Source organism: Euleptes europaea, chromosome 2 (assembly GCF_029931775.1).
Source record: "Euleptes europaea isolate rEulEur1 chromosome 2, rEulEur1.hap1, whole genome shotgun sequence".
Lineage (NCBI taxonomy): Eukaryota > Metazoa > Chordata > Lepidosauria > Squamata > Sphaerodactylidae > Euleptes > Euleptes europaea.
Genome location: NC_079313.1, coordinates 3,438,851 through 3,458,099, shown reverse-complemented (window position 1 = coordinate 3,458,099; position 19,249 = coordinate 3,438,851). Strand labels below are relative to the sequence as shown.

At 49.2% G+C, this 19,249-nt stretch overlaps 1 protein-coding gene across 3 annotated transcripts in view; it reads right to left on the bottom strand.

Moving 5' to 3' along the window:
- The window catches only part of PTPRS (protein tyrosine phosphatase receptor type S), a 156,116-nt gene extending 139,747 nt beyond the window's left edge, over nt 1-16,369 (bottom strand). For all 3 annotated transcript variants that reach the window (XM_056845473.1, XM_056845474.1, XM_056845472.1), the window contains exons 1-2: nt 16,261-16,369; nt 8,039-8,227 (exon numbers count right to left, since the gene is read on the bottom strand). In XM_056845473.1, coding sequence (XP_056701451.1) covers nt 8,039-8,192 — 154 coding nt within the window. In that variant the 5' untranslated portion in view covers nt 8,193-8,227; nt 16,261-16,369. The remainder of the gene's footprint in view (nt 1-8,038; nt 8,228-16,260) is intronic.
- Nucleotides 16,370-19,249: the final 2,880 nt, after the last annotated feature.

The window sequence follows — 19,249 nt, the reverse complement described above, 5'->3', positions numbered from 1 at the left end:
TGCATGAGTGAATGATCTGAGTGCACAGATGTATGCAGAGACGCAACAGGAAGCCCCTCTTTCCAAAGCAGGGTTTACTCTGCTAACGTTCATTAATCAGCAGTGACTGAACAACATGACCATACCTAAACCTAAGAGATGGGGCAGAATTCCTTGCCCTCAGCAGAGGTCATATGAAAGGATCTGAGCCCAGAGCACTGACTCACACAGAGATGCAGCAAATATTTTTGTTGGTCTTTAAGGTGCTACTGGACTCTTGCTCTTTTCTACTACAGAGATGCAGGTGACTTCCTCTGAAGGCAAGAAAGGCTGCTGTGCCTCTGTTTTGCGAATGAACAAATGGTACAATCTCATCTGACTCAGACTCAGCAGAATTAACCAGCCCCAAGAGGCGGCTCATTGGAAGTTGCCACGGCCAGAAGTTTGGGGATCACCAGGTTAAAATGTACCCAGAAAAAAATTCAGCCCCGCAACATCTTTGAGGGTTCTTATTCCAGTTTCTGTGCAAACAACATATTTGAAGAGCGTGTGTGTGTGTGTGTGTTAAGTGCCATCAAATCGCTTCCGACTCATGGCGACCCTATGAATGGAAGTCCTCCAAAATGTCCTGTCTTTGACAGCCTTGCTCAGGTCTTGCAAACTGAGGGCCGTGGCTTCCTTTATTGAGTTAATCCATCTCTGGTTGGGTCTTCCTCTTTTCCTGCTGCCCTCAACTTTTCCTAGCATGGCGGTCTTTTCCAGTGACTTTTGTCTTCTCATAATGTGACCAAAATACGACAGCCTCAGTTTATTCATTTTAGCTTCTAGGGTCAGTTCAGGCTTGATTTGATTTATAACCCACTGAGTTGTTTTTTTGGCGGTCCACGGTATCCATAACACTCTCCTCCAACACCACATTTCAAAGGAATCTACTTTCTTCCTATCAGCTTTCTTCAATGTCCAGCTTTCACAATAATACATACTAACAGGGAATACGATGGCCTGAATTAACTTGATCGTGGTGGCCAGTGACACATCCTTACACTTAAGAATCTTTTCTAACTCCTTCAAGGTTGCCCTTGAAGAGCCTGTGTGGTCTGAAATTCAAACGGCGCTCTTTTTCTCTCTCTCCTTTCTGTTCTCAGAACAACTAACTGTGCGGTGCCGGACTCCTTTAAGGGCACTTGTTCACAGTCACTTGAGAAGCAGCGCCAAAACAGGCAAGATTTTAAGCACATCAGCCTTCCCCCGTCCCATTTTGGTTCCCCTCCATGATCTAAACCGGGAGAGGGGGTCAAACATACGGCCTGCGGGCCGGATTCGGCCCCTTGAGAGCTCTTATCCAGCCCGTGAGCCAGCCGAGGCAGCCACCACCCCAACTCTCGATCTGGACTGGCGAGGCATGGCCCGGCCCGACCAAGTGACATTTATGTCATATCTGGCCCTGGTAAAAAATGATTTCGGCACCCCGATCTAAACACTTCTGTGAAAGGGAATGCGCTGGCTTGTAAGCTCACACAGGGCTGTTCTCCAGGCCGAAGATGCAAGGGGGTGGGGAGGGGCTGTGGCTTAGTGGTAGAGCATCTGCTTGGCATGCAGAAGGTCCCAGTTAAAGGGACTAGGCAAGAAGGTGATGTGAAAGACCCCTTCCTGAGACCTTGGAGAGCCGCTGCCAGTCTGAGCAGACAATACTGACTTTGATGGACCAAGGGTCTGATTCAGTATAAGGCAGCTTCATGTGTTCATGTGAGCAGTCAGATGGAAAGTGAAAGCACAGATCCGTTCTTCCAAAATGGCACCAAACGGGAGAAGCGGGACGGCTGGCAGTGCCACAAAAGGTGAGACGCCACTTTTTCCAAAGGCCCCTTCAACGGGACCATTAAAAGGAAAGGAAACTCTACCCAGAAACAGACAAACATCCATTCTCTCTTTCTCTGCGACAGTGAGACTACACTTACACACACACACCGAGTTTTGAGAGCTAACAAAATCCGTCTTGGCTCCTATCCCATGTGGGGACCAGGTGGTGTTTAGAAAGACCAATTTAATCCAATGCAGATGAGCCAGAGGGAGAGTTTTCTTGCATTCTGCCTTCTGCCTGAGCCCTTCTCCGGGGGCACGGTTTACTTCGGAGGGCCCACGCATCCCTTGACCTGGTTATAAAAGGCCAAGACTGCCCACGCTGTCGACATCCAAACGGCTCTGGGACAGAAGAAGACGAACACTGAAGGAAGGATGCCAAGACACGGAGAAGCTGTCTTCCCTGTGCAAAAGATGCCAGGACCAGTGACCCGCCCTTCCAGTAGGAAGAACTCAATGCAGAAGGAAGTCGGATGGCCTTTTCTCTGCCCAAGGCCTTGGAGGGCCAATGGAAGCCTTCTTCGCATTTCACAGAAATATAATTTCCTCCCGTCTTCTGTATCTCTGTTGTTGGTGGTAGAGGGGCATCCAATGAAGTCGCTGGGCGGTAGATTCTGGAAGTACTTCTTTGCTTGAAGAGTAATTAACCTACGGAACTCACCGCCACAGGTTGGCCACCAGCTCACCTGGCTTTAAAAAAGGGACTAGACAAGTTTTATTTATGTATTAATTAAAACATTCACATCCTGCCTTTCCTGGTGGTTCAAGGCAGCTTGCATGGAAGACAGGGTCCCTTCAGTGGCTGGTCAGCCGTGATGACTAAATGGAACCTCCATGTGCAGAGGCAGTGTACCTCTGCACACCAGCAGTGACAACAGGTGGAGGCTTTGGCACAGAGGCTTCCTGGAGGCGTCTGGTTGGCCCCCTCCATGAAAGAGGATGCTGCTGTAGATGGCCGGACACTAGCCCAATTTTTGTCCTTACATAGGGTTCACACACCCCAGTTCGAGGTCAGCCTCTCTCGATCATTGAGGGATTGGGCACTCTCCTCATCCAAGAGCCAGGTTCCAAAGCTATCATCCAGCGCACTTTCATTTTACCCCATCCTAGCGTTAAAGTCGCCACCAATTATCAACATTGCAGAAGGATAACTGAGGATCAGTTGAAAAATGTATGTGTCCATCTCATCCTACATTGTCCTGCTTTGGTCTCAAGAGCGCTGAGGGGGTAAATAAACATTAATCCATAAAATCTTAAATGATTTAAAGGAGAGGCCCAGCTGTTCTTAGGTGATATCTTTTTAACCTGTGCTTTCAAACTGGTGGAAACAAATATCCCCAACCCACCCGAAGGTCGACCACCCTTCTGACTCAAGGCAGCAGGGGTTACTAATGAACAGAAATCAGGTAAGACAAAGTCCTCAGTCATCCAAGTCTCTTGCAGTAGTGCTATATCAAACTGAACAATGATTTTTTAAAAAATTCATTGGTACTTTGCGAGGACCGTCCTGCGATGTCCCAGGATAACCAAGAAATTGATTGTCAATTAAGGCTCTCTATTCTATCCAAGGATCCTTCGGGATCGTTAAAGATGCACCCATTTTTGGTAAAGGCTAAGCCTTCTGATGGCAAAGTCCAAGTATCCATTAAAGTATCCCACGCCCAGAATGATTCGCCACCGCAGGGCAATCTCATTTACTCCGAAGTTCAACAGGATTTGTTCCTGTGAAAGTAGGCTTCGGATAACTGGCTTTTTGGGGGAGCTCCCGGCAAAGATTAAAATGCCACCCCCGAACAGGCCCAGAAAGTGGGGCCGCCCTGATTGGAAAACAGCTTTATCCGAGCAGTTGCCCTCGGTCAAATCCCACGCACAAACCCACCGAGGAAGAAGCGAGGAACGAGAGCTGAATCGCCTTTGGACGGCTGCAAAGGCGCTCTCGGAGTTTCTTGCCAGGGAGAGCGAGCGGGTGGCCAATTAGGAGGTTGTCAGGCTTCCCAAAAAGCTGAAGCTGTCAGCGATGGGGGGAACGTCACCTGCCCCCTGGACTGACTTCTAAAGGGGGGCTTTCCTGCCTTGCCAGTTTCGGTCTCAGCTCCCCTAGAAGGCCTTCTCTGTCACTTTCTTTAAAATCCTCTGGCCCACGCTTAACCCTGAAGCACCGCAGTTATTTTCCCCGACAGGATAGTTTCCACTTGCAGGTCAGTGTGCACCGAGTGCTAAATACATGGCAGAGCGTTTGTCTGACTCCGCCGATGACACACCCTTCCTCCATGAGAACCCAGGGCTGCACGGAGGCCCCGATTCTGCAATGGCACAATTGGAGTTCCTGAAGATCTCAGCTCTCCTTTTCAAAAAGAAAAGACTCTAGTCCTTAGGATAGCAGGGCTGTGCTTGAAAGCGTACGAGGATCTCAGCAGGAGAGCCAGTGGGGTTTGGGGTGGATCTCCAGGGCCTTTGGGCCCTGCCTCAGACTGGCAAAAAGAAGAGAATAAATTATGCCAAAAAGAGGAGGGGGGGGGAGACCCACAAAACTACGTAAAATAGGTATGTTTGCAACGTACTGCTTCATTTGTGTAAGGTGTAACTGCTACAGAAAGATCTGCATGTGCCCAACAAGGTTTCACTCAATATGGAGTGGATACTTGAGCAGAATTGGTTGTCTTGCCAGGAGAGGTCCCGGCAAACAGATAGACTACATTTGGAACACTGAATGAAAGATACATATAACTTCCCCCCCGGTTGTTAGGGGGAAGAACAGAGTTCCAACATTCATTAACTGACTAATTATAAATGTCTGATATTTTTTAAAAAAAGATGACCTCAATTAACCAGCAAGCGGAATTTATTGTCTTCAATGCAAGCCCTGTCGTAGAAGTGGCCTTTTCTAAGAAAGGGGATTACTCTGCTAACGTGACTTCAATTCTGTAGAGGCCGTCTCGCGCACCAGAGGGAATGCTCCTATGAAAATGTCTTCTGGGACAGATGCTAAAAATAGAGAAATGATACCCTCTCCTCCCCTTTAGAACAATTCGTCCACAGGTTTATGCAGATTTTCACAGGGCAAACCAACCCGTGCGATTAAACGGCTATAAGTTCCTTTAAACCAAACGGCAGCCCTAATGAAAAAAAATACACAGTCACTTTCGGGTTTGAATAAGCGTTAGAAGTGTACACAGACACAGACAGATGAGAGAGGCGAACACCAACACGGGAGAGAAACAATTAACACGGAGAGGATGCACAAACAATGACTGTGAAGTGATATCACATCAGATTGGAACAATAACTAAAAAACAGATGACAAGACAGATGGACGCATCGTGGGGCTTAAGAACATCTGCTCTGCCGACTGTGCTTGGTGGACCGTGGCCGTATCCTGCCCTCCAACCTCGCCAGCCTGCCAAAGGTCTTTGGTGTGGGCTGTGCTCTCTGACAGATGCGATTCTGCTGGGTTTGCAAGGCACAAGGTAATCTCTCGAGCAGTGACCAGACTCAACAGGGAAATTCTCATAGAGCATGCTCTGCAAGAAGACCCCCTCCATTCAAAACCAATTCCAAGAAATCCCTAGGAGGTGCGGGAAGTAATGAAGACTGTTCAGCCAGTAGTACAAGAAGAAGAAGAGTTGGGTTTTTATATGCCGACTTTCTCTACCACTTAAGGAAGAATCAAACCGGCTTACAGTCGCCTTCCCTTCCCCTCCCCACAACAGACACCCTGTTAGGTGGGGCTGAGAGAGTGTGATTAGCCCAAGCTCACCCAGCTGGCTTCATGTGGAGGAGTGGGGAATCGAACCCAGTTTTCCAGTTTAGCATCTGCCGCTCATGTGGAGGAGTGGGGAATCGAACCTGGTTCTCCAGATTAGAGACCACTGCTCCAAACCACCATGCTGGCACATACAACCCCTGGACTCCTTGCTCGGCCACTGGCTTGTTCCTCAGTCATTTACACCCAGTCCCAAAACACCCCCCGGTTGCCTGAACCGGACTCAGAACCGATGCTGCACAAACAGAAATGAGAAGCACGTTTATCGCGCAGCCTCAACAGGATTGGATGGACCACAGAGTCACAGGGGCTCTTTCCAGATGTTCTCCCTACCAGGAGCCTGACACCCACACATAGATTCTTCTAATGCATGCAGTTGCTGCAGCGCCTGAAAAGGGGTGGCCCGAGTATTTCACACGCGCACACAGCTCTGCTTTGGCTCACGCAAACCACAGCTCTGGAAAATACAGCACTCGGTTTGCGAGTGTCGAAGTTGCCAAAGACAAGAGCGCCCTTGTACAGACAACATAGCTGCCACGCATCTCAGGAGAATGCATGAGGTTGCCGGGATCCTGGTACACGTGGGCGTAATGGCTGAGAAGATTCCCACCGCTGCCACAGGCAAGGAGAACATCCAATGGTCCCAGCTTTGGAAGGACAGGCCCAAGTCTAGCTTTAGTATGGGCATGTGCGCACAGGAGAGTTAGTTACTCCACCAGTGATAATCCCTACAACCTGGGAAGTCTAGGAAACAGACTGCCGGTCTCCCCAGACTGCCAACACGGGTATGTCTGCAAGGAGCGGCAACTAAGGTCACGACAGTGGCCGCATTTGTAAGCATGCAGGGGGATGGGACCTTGGCCCTTTACCATCCCCTCCATGACAACTGGTTGCTGGCCGGTCGGGGCTAGGCTGAAGCATCTCCAGCATCTGTGCCAAAATGCAACGCCCAGGATTTTCTGCAGGCAAGCCACGGCCACTGAAACAGACTTAGACCTGTAAGGTCAGCTATAAGGAAAAAAGGAACCTGGCAACAGGTTCAATACAAGCAGCTCTTTCCTTTTCGGGCTCGGACACGACATGCTGCTGTGCAGTCTAGACGTGCAGAGCACTGACTGGCTAGTGCCCGCTGTCCCAACCAAAAACACATACACTCCCCAATCCCTGGAATTGTTGTACAGCTTTAAAAAAAATGTTTTTCAAAATGATATAGCAAAGGAATGAATGTAAACACGGGTTATTTTAAACGGCAGGCGACACACTGCAGGGCAAAGGCCGGCAATACGACTTGACAGAACGTGTGTTGGCTGGGTTACTAACAAAACGGGGGGGGGGCAGGGCTCGCCCCATGGGTGAGGCGTCTGCCCGGACTTCTCTGTCATTGTTACCTCAGCCGTCACCCTCATGTCCGAAACAGCCAGAAAGCCACACAAAAGAGGCCCGACGCCAGCAACGCGACTCGAGAGAGCGGCAGGGTGCAGTCGGTTTTGCCAGAGTTGCATGGGCTGCCAACTGCAAACATTTCCGTCCATGTGTGCTTGCAGAAACGGCTTCCTAAAAATGCATCTAGCCAGTGCCAAGCATTAGTCTCACGGCGGTTTTCACTAGGCTTCAGATTTAGATTCAGATTTATTATTAATACAGCATAAGCCAATAAAACAGAAGAAGAAGAAGAGTTGGTTTTTATATGCCGACTTTCTCTACCACTTAAGGGAGAATTAAACCGGCTTACAATCACCTTCACTTCCCCTCCACACAACAGACAGCCTGTGAGGTAGGTGGGGCTGAAAGAGCTCTCAGAGAGCTGTGACTTGCCCAAGGTCACCCAGCTGGCTTCGTGTGTAGGAGTGGGGAAACAAACCCAGTTCACCCGATTAGCATCCGCTGTTCATGTGGAGGAGTGGGGAATCAAACCCGGTTTTCCAGATCAGAGTCCACCGCTCCAAACCACCGCTCTTAACCACTACACCACGCTGGCTCCTTGCATAATGTATAGTTTATATAAAAGGTAAAAAAAATGGTAGCCGTTCAGCCAAAAAAAATTCCTAATTAAAATTTCCAAATAATTTATAATAGATTAAAATTGACCAAATTATGATTTAATCTAATTGCAATTGGCCAACATTAGGGGTCGAACTTTATATGCTACTGCACAACATTTGGCTACCTGTTTTGCCATCTGGGCATTCCCTTCCCAGAGGACACTCTTAATTCTCCGTTCATCTGAGCTGACTGCGATTTGGTTGAGCGGGGGACCGATTAGCTTACAACGAGCTTCCTCGGAGAAGGAGCGCCTGAGCAAAACATGCTCTATAGGCTTGCAAGACGGGTGTCGTTCCTTAGCCCCACTTGCAAAACTTCCCCCGGATCGCAAAGGTCCTACCAGGCTCTCCGTTTAAAGCTTCGACGCCGAGCTGGCGAGGGACGCCGCCTTACCTGATCTCAGCTGCTTTATCCTTCCGTTGCTAGCGCTAGGGTGGACGGGCAGGAAGTCCTTGAACCACGTGATCTCGGGGTCCGGGTTCCCGCTAGCTGCACACAGCATGGTCGCCGTCCTCGTCCGTTCCACCACCTTCAGCTGGGGGCCCATGTCGATGTTCGGAAAGCCGGGAGGCAGCTGGTCCTCTGTTGGCCACACGACCAAAAAAAGGGGGATCAGGAGATGAACTGGCCCTTTGTGTGATTTTTTTTTAAATTAATTTTTTATTTTCCAGACAACATAAAACAACACACACAACACAGAAGAATAAGAAGAGTTGGTTTTTATATGCCGACTTTCTCTACCACTTAAGGGAGAATCAAACAGGCTTACAATCCCCTTCCCTTCCACTCCCCACAGGAGACACCCTGTGAGGTAGGTGGGGCTGAGAGAGCTGTGATTAGCCCAAGGTCACCCAAATGGCTTAGTGTGGAGGAGGGGGGAAACAAATCCAGCTCACCAGATTAGCCTCCGCCGCTCACGTGGGGGAGTGGGGGAATCAAACCCGGTTCTCCAGATCAGAGTCCACTGCTCCAAACCTCCGCTCTTAACCACTACACCACGCTGGCACGGAGTCCCTCTGGCACCTCTTCTCCCTCTGGCTTAGGATTTGTTCTCCTCTGGTTGGCATCTGTCTTCCTGGGCTTCAGGCTGGCCCCTTTCCTATCCTTCCCACTTGAGGCCTTTGCCAGGGCTTGCTTCAGAAGAGACCAAAGAAAATCCTTTCTTTGTCACACCTATACATAATTAACTTGTGGAACTCGCTGCTGCAGGGTACAGCGAAGGCCGCTAGCTTGGCCGGCTTTAAAGGGAAATGAAATGCATTCATGATTGGTAGGCTAGACGGAACCTCCATGTTCAGAGGCAGCTTACCTCTGAAGACCGCTGAATTGTTGGCATGGGGATCAGGGGAACTTTGGCCATGCTTGTGAGCTTTCATCTCTACTACAAGATGTGGCCACTGAGTTAGATAGCCTTTTGTAGATCTTTCCTTACATAAATACTATGGTTTTAACACCACCAGAGGGATAACTGGACCGTGTTAGGAGGCAGTCTACCCTGAATGCCAGATGATTAGCAACAGGGGAAGGCCATTTAGATCCCGCCTTTCCTCTTGGTTCAAGGTGGCTTACAATAATAGTTAAATCATCCCCAGCTGAAACTGAAGATAAAGTAGCAAGCCCCAAATCTCTCTTTAAAAGATGCCTGTTGTTCAAATCCCTTTGAAGGCCCTGGCAAACAGGCAGGCCTCGCAGCGCCTCCTGGAGATCTCCAAGGAGGGGACCCCTCTCACCTCTTCAGGGAGCCCATTCCACACAGCTGGAGCCACGCTGGAAAAGGCCCTGGGCTCGGATTGATGCCAGACGGGCCATCCTAAGGGGTGGGGTAGCCAACAAATGTTTGCCTGACCACCAAAGCTGATGCACGGGAACAGATGGAAGGAGACAATCCTTCAAATTGTCTGGGGAGGGGGTGTTTGTTGAATATTCTTTTATTTTATTTATCAGGGTGACATATATGGTTCTCCCCCAGCACCCTCAGCAAGTTGACTTTCACAACAACCCTGTGAGGTAGGCTAAGCCGAGAGAAAGTGACTGTCCCAAAGTTTACCGAGTCTCAAGCCTACTGACCAAGTCAGGATTCAGACCTAAGTCTCCCAAATCTCAGCCCAGCGTGGTGTAGTGGTTAAGAGCGGCGGACTCTAATCTGGAGGACCGGGTTCGATTTCCCCACTCCTCCACATGAGCGGTGGACTCTAATCAGGAGAACTGGGTTCGATTTCCCCACTCCTCCACATGAGCGGTGGACTCTAACCTGGAGAACCGGGTTCGATTCCCCACTCCTCCACATGAGTGGCAGACTCTAATCTGGAGAACCGGGTTTGATTCCCCACTCCTCCACATGAGCGGTGGACTCTAATCAGGAGAACTGGGTTCGATTTCCCCACTCCTCCACATGAGCGGTGGACTCTAACCTGGAGAACCGGGTTCGATTCCCCACTCCTCCACATGAGTGGCAGACTCTAATCTGGAGAACCGGGTTTGATTCCCCACTCCTCCACATGAAGCCTGCTGGGTGACCTTGGGCCAGTCACAGTCCTCTCCGAACTCTCTCAACCCCACCTACCTCACAAGGTGCCTGTTGTGGGGAGAGGAAGGGAAGGAGATTGTAAGCCAGTCTGAGTCTCCTTAAAAGCGAGAGAAAAGCGGGGTATAAAAACCAACTCTGCTTCTTTATCTGCTGAACTATATCAGCATTGCCGGGGTTTTGTCTGGAGGGATGCTCCAGGCAGAACGGTCATCGAGAGATGGCCATTTTCATCACCTAGAGAACTCTGGACAGCCGGGGGTGGAGGAGCTAAAGTAGTGTGGGTCATTGCAGGGGGATACGTGGGGCAGAAAAGTAAGGGAGGGGTGAGAGGCTGCGGAGGAGCCATGAAAGGTAAGAACAAGTGGCTGGATATGGATGGAAGCAAACGTGCAGAATTGAGAACCTGGTCTGAACAACAAGGGGGTTGATGGGGGGGGGGTTATCAGATCTCTAGGTGGAGGCACAGGCACACAGGTGTGACATAACTAGATGTAATCGACAAAGCGAACTCAAAAACCAACCCCTTCTTCCGTATGTGACTTTGGGCCAGCCACACACGCTCACTGCTACCCCACCTCACAGGGTTGTCGTAAGACTAAAAGGGGGAAGGGAGAACCACACGCGGGCTCCCTGCAGGCAACATGGGATGGAAATCCTCCCGATGAATATACATTCAGAATCTGCAGGATGATCCTGAGCGTTGGAGAGATATGAGCGAGGACACACTGGAAGCGGCCGAACACCATGTCAGATCACCTAAGCTGCAAATTTACCCTGACCCACAGAGAAAGGTCTTCCCCGACGCCTGACCCCTGACAAATAAACATTTGGGATCCGCAAGATGATCCTGAGTATTGGAGAGATATGAGCGAGGACACATTGGAAGCGGCCGAACACCAAGTCAGATAATCTAAGCTCCAAATTTACTCTGAGCCACAGAGAAAGGTCTTCCCCGACGCCTGACCCCGGAGATCCGTTAACGGCATCTGTTGAGGATTGAACCGGGGACCTTCTGCATGCAAAGCAGATGTTCCCCTGTCGAGCTAGGGCCTCTGCACCGCGCACCATTGTCTGTGCATTTACTCCGAATGCAGGCTGTTGCAACTCCTGACGAGGAGCCGAGGGCTCGTGCCCGATTGGCTGGAGGTGACATCATCCGCCGGAGAGGCAGCTTTGCCTATTCCGGGCCGAGGCCGCCCCTCCTTGGCCCCCAGACCGGCGCTCGTTAATTTCATGAACTAATTAATCTGCCAACAGATAGAACAGCCCTTCTCGACAGGCGGGGTGTATATTATATGTGCAGGAAAGCGCGGGAGGAGGGAGGCAGGGGGTGGGGAGGCCTGCAACAACTATTATTACCGAGTGTTTCTAATTAAACAAAAATGTTAATCTTGTGCCACATTGTGCAGAATTCCTCGGAGTTTAATTAAAAACAACCACGGCTGGAGGCGTGATCAGATTCGAGATGAGATCGGCGGAGGACGCCGGTCCCGGAGGTCTCGGCGACACAAAGCCAGAGAGGATCCTGCGATGTCACAGCCCCACGCCCGATTCTGCGAGGGACAAAGGGTCCACCCGCCACTGGATATCGTGCTACACAAATCATTCACTGCCCGGATTTTCCCGTGGGGGGATCCGGTCAGATATGTGGGGGGTCTCAGCCGTCTATTGTTTCCCTTTTCCAGCAGAATGTACGAGCGGCCCCCGATGGATCAGACCACAGGCCGAGCATCATCTTTCCTATGGGGCTAACAACTAATGTGGCTCAAAGGGGGTGTTTGGAAGGTAACCCCCTAGCAGGGCACTGTTCTGCATTTAGGCAAAAAGATTCAGAAGAACAGGTACACAAGCTGGGGGATACTTGGCTTGGCAGCAGCACATATCAAAAGGATCTCAAGACTGCGGGCAAACCCAGCTGCACACGAGCCATGGGTGTGATGCAGCAGCAACAAAGGCCAATGTGATTTTAGGTTGCATTAACAGAAAAATTCGTATGCCAGATCCTACCAGATCCTCTTCTGACAACCTAACCCCTACACCACTGACTCTGCAGGGTCAGCAACCCAGTCAGAAATGAGTCCTGATTTGCCAGACTTTCAGAATCTCTTTGCCCCTACAAATCTGGTTTACAATGGCAAATTAATTGGCATGAATTCTCTTGTTTTTGGACGCCGCTAAGGGCACTGAATCCTCGTAGCCCCAGATCACAGGACATCTCATTCCACAAATCCCCTGGAGTCTGGAATTTCACTCGGAGCCGTCCACACCATTTCTAGCACACAGAAGGACTAGAAACTTATTTTTTAAAAAATGAAAATTGAATCCCACAGGCAATTTCTCAGTTTTTCCATAGTCTTCCGGAATTGTGGCCCACATTCATCCCCCCTCCCGCCGGCAGCTCGTCCTGACAACAAACTTCTTTTTCGAGTTTGAAACCTCTTTTGGTATATTTAATTTTTTTAAAAACCCCTCTCTCCTGTCTTGGCTTCTTTGGAAAGCAACTGGGGAGTCAAGGGAGGGAATCAGGCCAAAGACAAAGGAAGGAAAAGCGAGGTAAGAATCAGCAAAAGAACAGCGGAGAAGCGAGAGCGCGGAGGAGCAGAAAGGCAAGGCTCTCGCTCCCTTTGTGAAAAGCAGAGGTTAATAGATTCATTCTCGGTGCTTTTAACTCTCCCTAGCAGTTACAAATGAGTCCGGCACGGGAAAGCAAAGACAGATCTTTACTGCCCCAAAGCCAAAGACAGGTCAAAAGGATAACTTTGTCCGAGAAGGAGAGAAACAGATTTGTGTGTGTGTGTGTGTGGTTGCGCGCACGCACAAGTAAAGATAATGGGATGACGAAGGAAAAGGGGGGACAGGGAAATCAAGAAATGCAATTTATTATCAGATCATAACTATTTGCTCAAACCACCTGAGAAGCTGTTTACATATAGGGATAAGCAGGAACATTCTGAAGTTGGGTATAATTTATTTGCTTATCTTATCACCTAACGTCTGTTCTTGTATTTACTACTGAATTTTTTAACGTTATCCAGGTAATCATGTTTCCTATTATATGTTTACTGTGTCATCTCCAAAGGAGTCCTTGGCATGAGTCCTTCCGTTTCATTTGTGGAAATCTCAGTTCTATTTGCCTTTTATCCTTTGTTCTTATTAATATTAGATAATAAAAATATAATTTAAAAAAGAATCCTGTGTTTATCAAGATCATCTGTATATAATTTTCTTTCTTTCTGTAATTAATGTTTCCTTTATATACATACTGGTCATGGACTGTAATAATAAAGAACTGGACTAATTAAAAAAAATACTGAAGAACCTCCTTCAATTATCCAGATTTCCATCAGCCGTCATGCTATTTAAGGTTGCCAGGGGGAATAACTACCTTTTCCCTCATTTGAAACCTAGCTGCAACCATTAGTGCATCTTTAAACAAACAAACAAACAAAAATTAGAATTTTGGTGATCCAATAGGGTTGCCATCTTCCAGGTTGGAAGTTCCTGGAGATTCAGGGGTGGATCCTACAGAAGGTGGAGTTTGGGGAGGAGAAGGACCTCAATAGCTTCTGGTTCTGCCCCCTGTCCCAGCTGAGCCATGGGGACCACACCCTATGCAACCAACAGTGACTCCCGCTGTTGTAATGTATGCATACATACATGTGTAGAGTCATAAGAGTCATAGGATCATAGAGCTGGAAGGGGCCATAGAGGCCATCTAGTCCAGCCCCCTGATCAACCCAGGATCAGCCTAGAGCATCCCCGACAAGTGTTTGTCTAGCTTCTGCCTGAAGACTGCCAGTGAGGGGGAGCTCACCAACCCCCTAGGCAGCCAATTCCACTGCTGAACTACTGTTACTGTAAAAAAGAAATTCCCTAATATCCAGCTGGTACCTTTCCGCCCATAATTTAAACCCATTATTGCGAGTCCTATCCTCTGCTGCCATTATTGCAAGTCGTCTCCACCCTGCCTTTCAAATACTTAAAGAGAGCAACCATGTCCCCCCTCAACCTCCTCTTCTCCAGACTGAACTTTCCCAAGTCCCTTAGCCTTTCCTCGTAGGGCTTGGTCTCCAGGCCCCGGAGCATCCTCTTTGCTCTCCTCTGCACCCGCTCCATTCCGTCCCGATCCTTTATGAAGTGAAGCCTCTAGAACTGCACACGGTACTCCAGGTGCGTCCTGACCAATATGGTGTACAGTAGAACTATGACAACTTGTGATTTGGATGTTATGCCTCTGTAGATACACCCCAAGACTGCTTCAGCCTTTTTTGCTGCTGCATCACACTTGACTGCTCATATTTAGCTTATACCCCGAGATTTTGTTCACACACGATGCTACCCAGAAGTGTATCCCCCATCCAGTATGCGTGCTTCTAATTTTTCTTACCCAGATGTAGAACTCTGCATTTATATGTATATGTATAGGCATTTCCTTCTTGCATGCCAGATACCCTCTTGCTGCCCTCCGGCAAGTTGCAGTGGGAATGACACGCTATGTAAACAAAAATTAATTTCTTTGCCAGGAACAGTCAGATGTAAGTAACTGGAAATCTACTGAGTTTTGCAAACATGTTCCCCCACCCCATCTGCCATCAGGGGGTGCCTTGAAACAAACCCAACCTTGACTGAGATGACACCCCCTGAACTCCGGATAGCAGTACTCCCAGAGGAAGACACACCCCTCCACCCAGTGTGACAAAAAACTACACTGCACAAACTCGATGGCATCGAGGAACAAGGATGCGGGCTGGCTCGAAAGGCATAAATGATGCTCGGTTATATGGACAAGTGACAGAGAGCGAAACCCCCCCCCCCAGGGTCTACCTGGCAGGTCAGGAAATGGAGAATTTATGCAGGAGTTCCCCAATGCAGTATTGTACACAGATCGCTGGACAAGTTCTGCAGAGGTGCAGAATATAATCCTTGTCAAAGACCCCCTCCCCCAATTATAGGGCTAAAATTCCCAAAGTGCATTCTGGCAGAAATTAATTACAGAGTTCATAGATGCCTATGAGCCTAGAGCTCCCACTCAGAGAATAGGTGGCCCCCAACATCCCTCGAGCTATCTGCCTACGCCATTTTTATCCCACCCTTCCTCCAAGATGCTCTGGGGCGTGTAGAGGGGGCTCCCTTCCTCTTTTAACTCTCACAACAACCCTGTGAGGTAGGTCAGACCGAGAGCATGTCTGGCCCACACTCACCCAGCAAGATTCTGCGGCGGAGTGGTGATTGGAACCCGGGTCTCCTAGATCCTAGTCCAAAACTCTATTTACTTAGGATGTTTCTGAGCCGCCTCTTCAGATTCCTGGTCTAACCGCTACACCAAAGTGGCTCTGTTATGAATGCCCAAATCCCCGTTCCAAGAACGGCAGCCACACAACCTCGGCAGGCTGAAGTCAGACGTCAGTCCCACCAAGGTCACAGTGGTCGTTCCTGCACGGGAGTTTTCCCTGAGGTCCGTTACTCGCTGGACCCACACTTTCCTGTTGGGAATCTCTGCACCAGCAGTCTCCAAGCTCAAACCAAGTCCCCGCCCCTTTAAATCCTGCTTTGTAATTGGCTTCCTTCGTAGAGTTTACTATGTGAGAAAATCCCCTCCCCACACACCCAATTGCCACAATTTAAGAACAAAAACAACAAAAGGAGCAATCTGAAGGGGGGGGGGAAAGAGAAATCCAAGCCTCGGTTTTTAAAAGATTTTCTTTTGCTCAGAAAGAGCTCAGAGGAAGCATTTCAATCCCCGCCTCTGGACATGCTGCTTTGTAATTGGCTGTGAGAGAAACTAAGCTTGATTGCCCCGCTCCTCGCCTTATGCACGGAGATTTCACCTGAGCTTTGCTCAGAGAAGATGAAAGAGTTGGGTTAACAGAGGAATGGGACGTTCTGGGATTTGTGAGGGCTGGTGCAGCGAGGTCATCTCTAGTGGAAAGAAAACTCATGCATAACTCCAAGGAACAACCGAGAGACCGGGGCGAACGTGAGTGAAAGTACCCATGCATAAACAACCTTACTCTCCCAAGCGAGCACATTTAGGATCGGCGGCCTTAAGTTGCAGAGAGAAACAGATCTGCTCGGTCGCAGGATTTACCTCTCAGGACGGTGAGTTTGGCGGTGACTGTGATCTCGGCAACAGAATTCTGGGCAATGCATTCATAAATGTTCTCGTCTCTGGGGGTGCGGAGGGGCTGGATCCGCAGGACGGCACCGGCACCTTCGTCAAACTCGATCGTCTGGGGTGGAGCGAGAGAGACAAGAAAGTGACGCTACACCGAGAACCACCTCGCACGTCAGGCTGCTTTGCGGCTTGCGGACCTTATCAAGTCTCAGATGGACTCTTGCAAAGGGCACCTTGCTCAGCTTCATTCATGGCCAGGATAACAGTGGGAGTCTGACTGCTGAACAGAAGGATATCCCACGGGGATTTGGCTTGAGAGACACCACCAAGTCCTGGGCAAAAGGAGGGAACTGCAGAGAGTCCATCCAAGGAAGCTTCCTCATATCAGCACACTATGGTCTTTTATGCATGGCCATTTCAAAAGAAGAAGAAGAGAAGGAGAAGGAAAAGGAGAAGGAAAAGGAAAAGGAAAAGGAAAAGGAAAAGGAAAAGGAAAAGGAAAAGGAAAAGGAAAAGGAAAAGGAAAAGGAAAAGGAAAAAGAGAAGAAGAAGGAGAAGAAGGAGAAGGAGGAGGAGGAGGAGGAGGGGAGGAGGAGAAGGAGAAGAGTTGGTTTTTATATGCCGACTTTCTCTACTACTTAGGGAAGAATCAAACCGGCTTACAATCATCTTCCCTTCCCCTCCCCACAACAGACACCCTGTGAGGTAGGTGGGGCTGAGAGAGCTCTAACAGAGCTGTAACTTGTCCAAGGTCTCCCAGCTGGCTTCGTGTGGAGGAGTGGGGAAACCAACTAGGTTCACCAGATTAGCACCTGCCGCTCATGTGGAGGAGTGGGGAATCAAACCCAGTTCTCCAGATTAAGAGTTCACCACTCCAAACCACCACTCTTAACCACTATACCACCCAGGCTCTCCTACACCATGCTGGATCTCCCACACCATGTTTCACTCGCCGCCATCCCTCTGACGACTTTGGGTCTTTGTGTTGGTATAGTGGTTAAGAGCGGTGGTTCAGAGAGTTGGACTCTGATCTGGAGAACCGGTTTTGATTCCCCACTCCCCCACATGAGAAGAAGGCTAATCTGGTGAACTGGATTGGTTTCCCCATTCCTCTACATGAAACCGGGTGACCTTGGGCTAGTCACTCTCTCTCAGCCCCACCTACCTTACAGGGTATCTGTTGTGGGGCGGGGAAGGGAAGGTGATTGTAAGCCGGTTTGATTGTCCCTTAAGTGGGAGAGAAAGTCGGCAAATAAAAACCAGCTCTTCTTCTTCGGCACACCGTTTCCAACTGTCTGAGGTTTCCTCAATCTCCCCCTACCTTTCCCCGTGTTTTGTCCAAATTTTCAAATTTGAGATATAACAGGTCTCTGAAAACGCAGGCAAAATGCGGGGAAAGCCAGGGGGAGAGCGAGGCGACCTCTGACGGCCGGAAACACAAATACCCGAAGTTGTCAGAGAGGTGATGGCGAGGGAAACAGCCATGCATAAAAGACCTATGGAAGATCAACTGATACTCCCTCCACTTTCTAAACCAGTGGTTCCCAACCTTTTTTGACCAGGGACCACTAGGACTTTTTTGTTCGGTGCAGGGACCCCAAGGTTCAAAATAAAAATTCAGAGAATTTGAAAATAAACTTTAATCATAACTGTTAGTTCAACGTTAAACTTAGAATAATATTTGAATATATATATTTTATAATAGAGAACTTTTAATTGAAAATATTAATGTATTATGAGTTTATAACTTTGTTTCGCGGACCTTAATTTAGTTCTCGTGGACCCCTGGGGGTCCACGGACCCCAGGTTGGGAACCAGTGTTCTAAACCCTTCAGGGTGGCTTTCCCCTGTGCAGAACGATAATGGAGCGCCTCTATGGAGACGCTCACTCCGCCCCAACCCGTACAGGAGGCAAGCTGACATTCATTGACAGAGGAGCACAGCTTATGCAAGGAAGAGCTACTTTGATACAGCAGCTGTGCTCTTGCAAAACTTCCCTTGAACACCAAAACCTTCATCTTGTAAACATGAATGAACGGCAAAGAGTTATTGAAGACTAAAGGGAATAACACTGGAGAAAGGAGAAGCCGGAGAGGGGCTACAAAAATTGCCCCTCCCTTGAGGAACAGGCAAATCCAGCACCAGATTCATGATTCTACACTGCACGTGGATTTGCAAACTCAAAAAACAGCAACCCCAAGGCCAAAAAAACACTACCCTGGTTTCCAACAACGAAGTACACACACACACACACACACACACACACACACATATGAAGCTGCCTTACACTGAATCAGACCCTTGGCCTATCAAAGTCAGTATTGTCTACTCAGACCGGCAGCGGCTCTTCAGGGTCTCCGGCAGAGGTCTTTCACATCACCTCCTTGCCTAGTCCCTTTAACTGGAGATGCCGAGGATTGAACCTGGGACCTTCTGCATGCCAAGCAGATGCTCTACCACAGAGCCACGGCCCCTCCCCAGACTGGCAGCGGCTCTCTAGGGGCTCCGGCAGAGGTCTTTCCCATCACCTACCTGCCTAGTCCCTTTTAACTGGAGATGCCGGGGGTTTAACCTGGGACCTTCTGCGTGCCAAGCAGATGCTCTGCCACTGGGCCACAGCCCCTCCCTGCTCCACTGGGGGGGAAGGCACTCAAATTGTTGAAAGGATAATTAAAAATTAAGCATCTTCATTACGCCACCAATAACAAAGACTTGGCTTCCCTAACCTAAGTCTTGTTTGTGGGCTTCCTAGAGGCACTTGGTTGGCTGCTGTGTGAACAGACTGCTGGACTTGATGAGCCTGGGTCTGATCCAGCAGGGCCGTTCTTATGGAGGATAGGGGCTATCCATGGCCACTAGTAAAAATGGATATCTGTCATGATGCATCCCTATTCTCTTCAGGATCAGAGGAGCAGGCCTATTATATGAGGTGCTGTGGGACACAGGCAGGGCAATGCTGCTG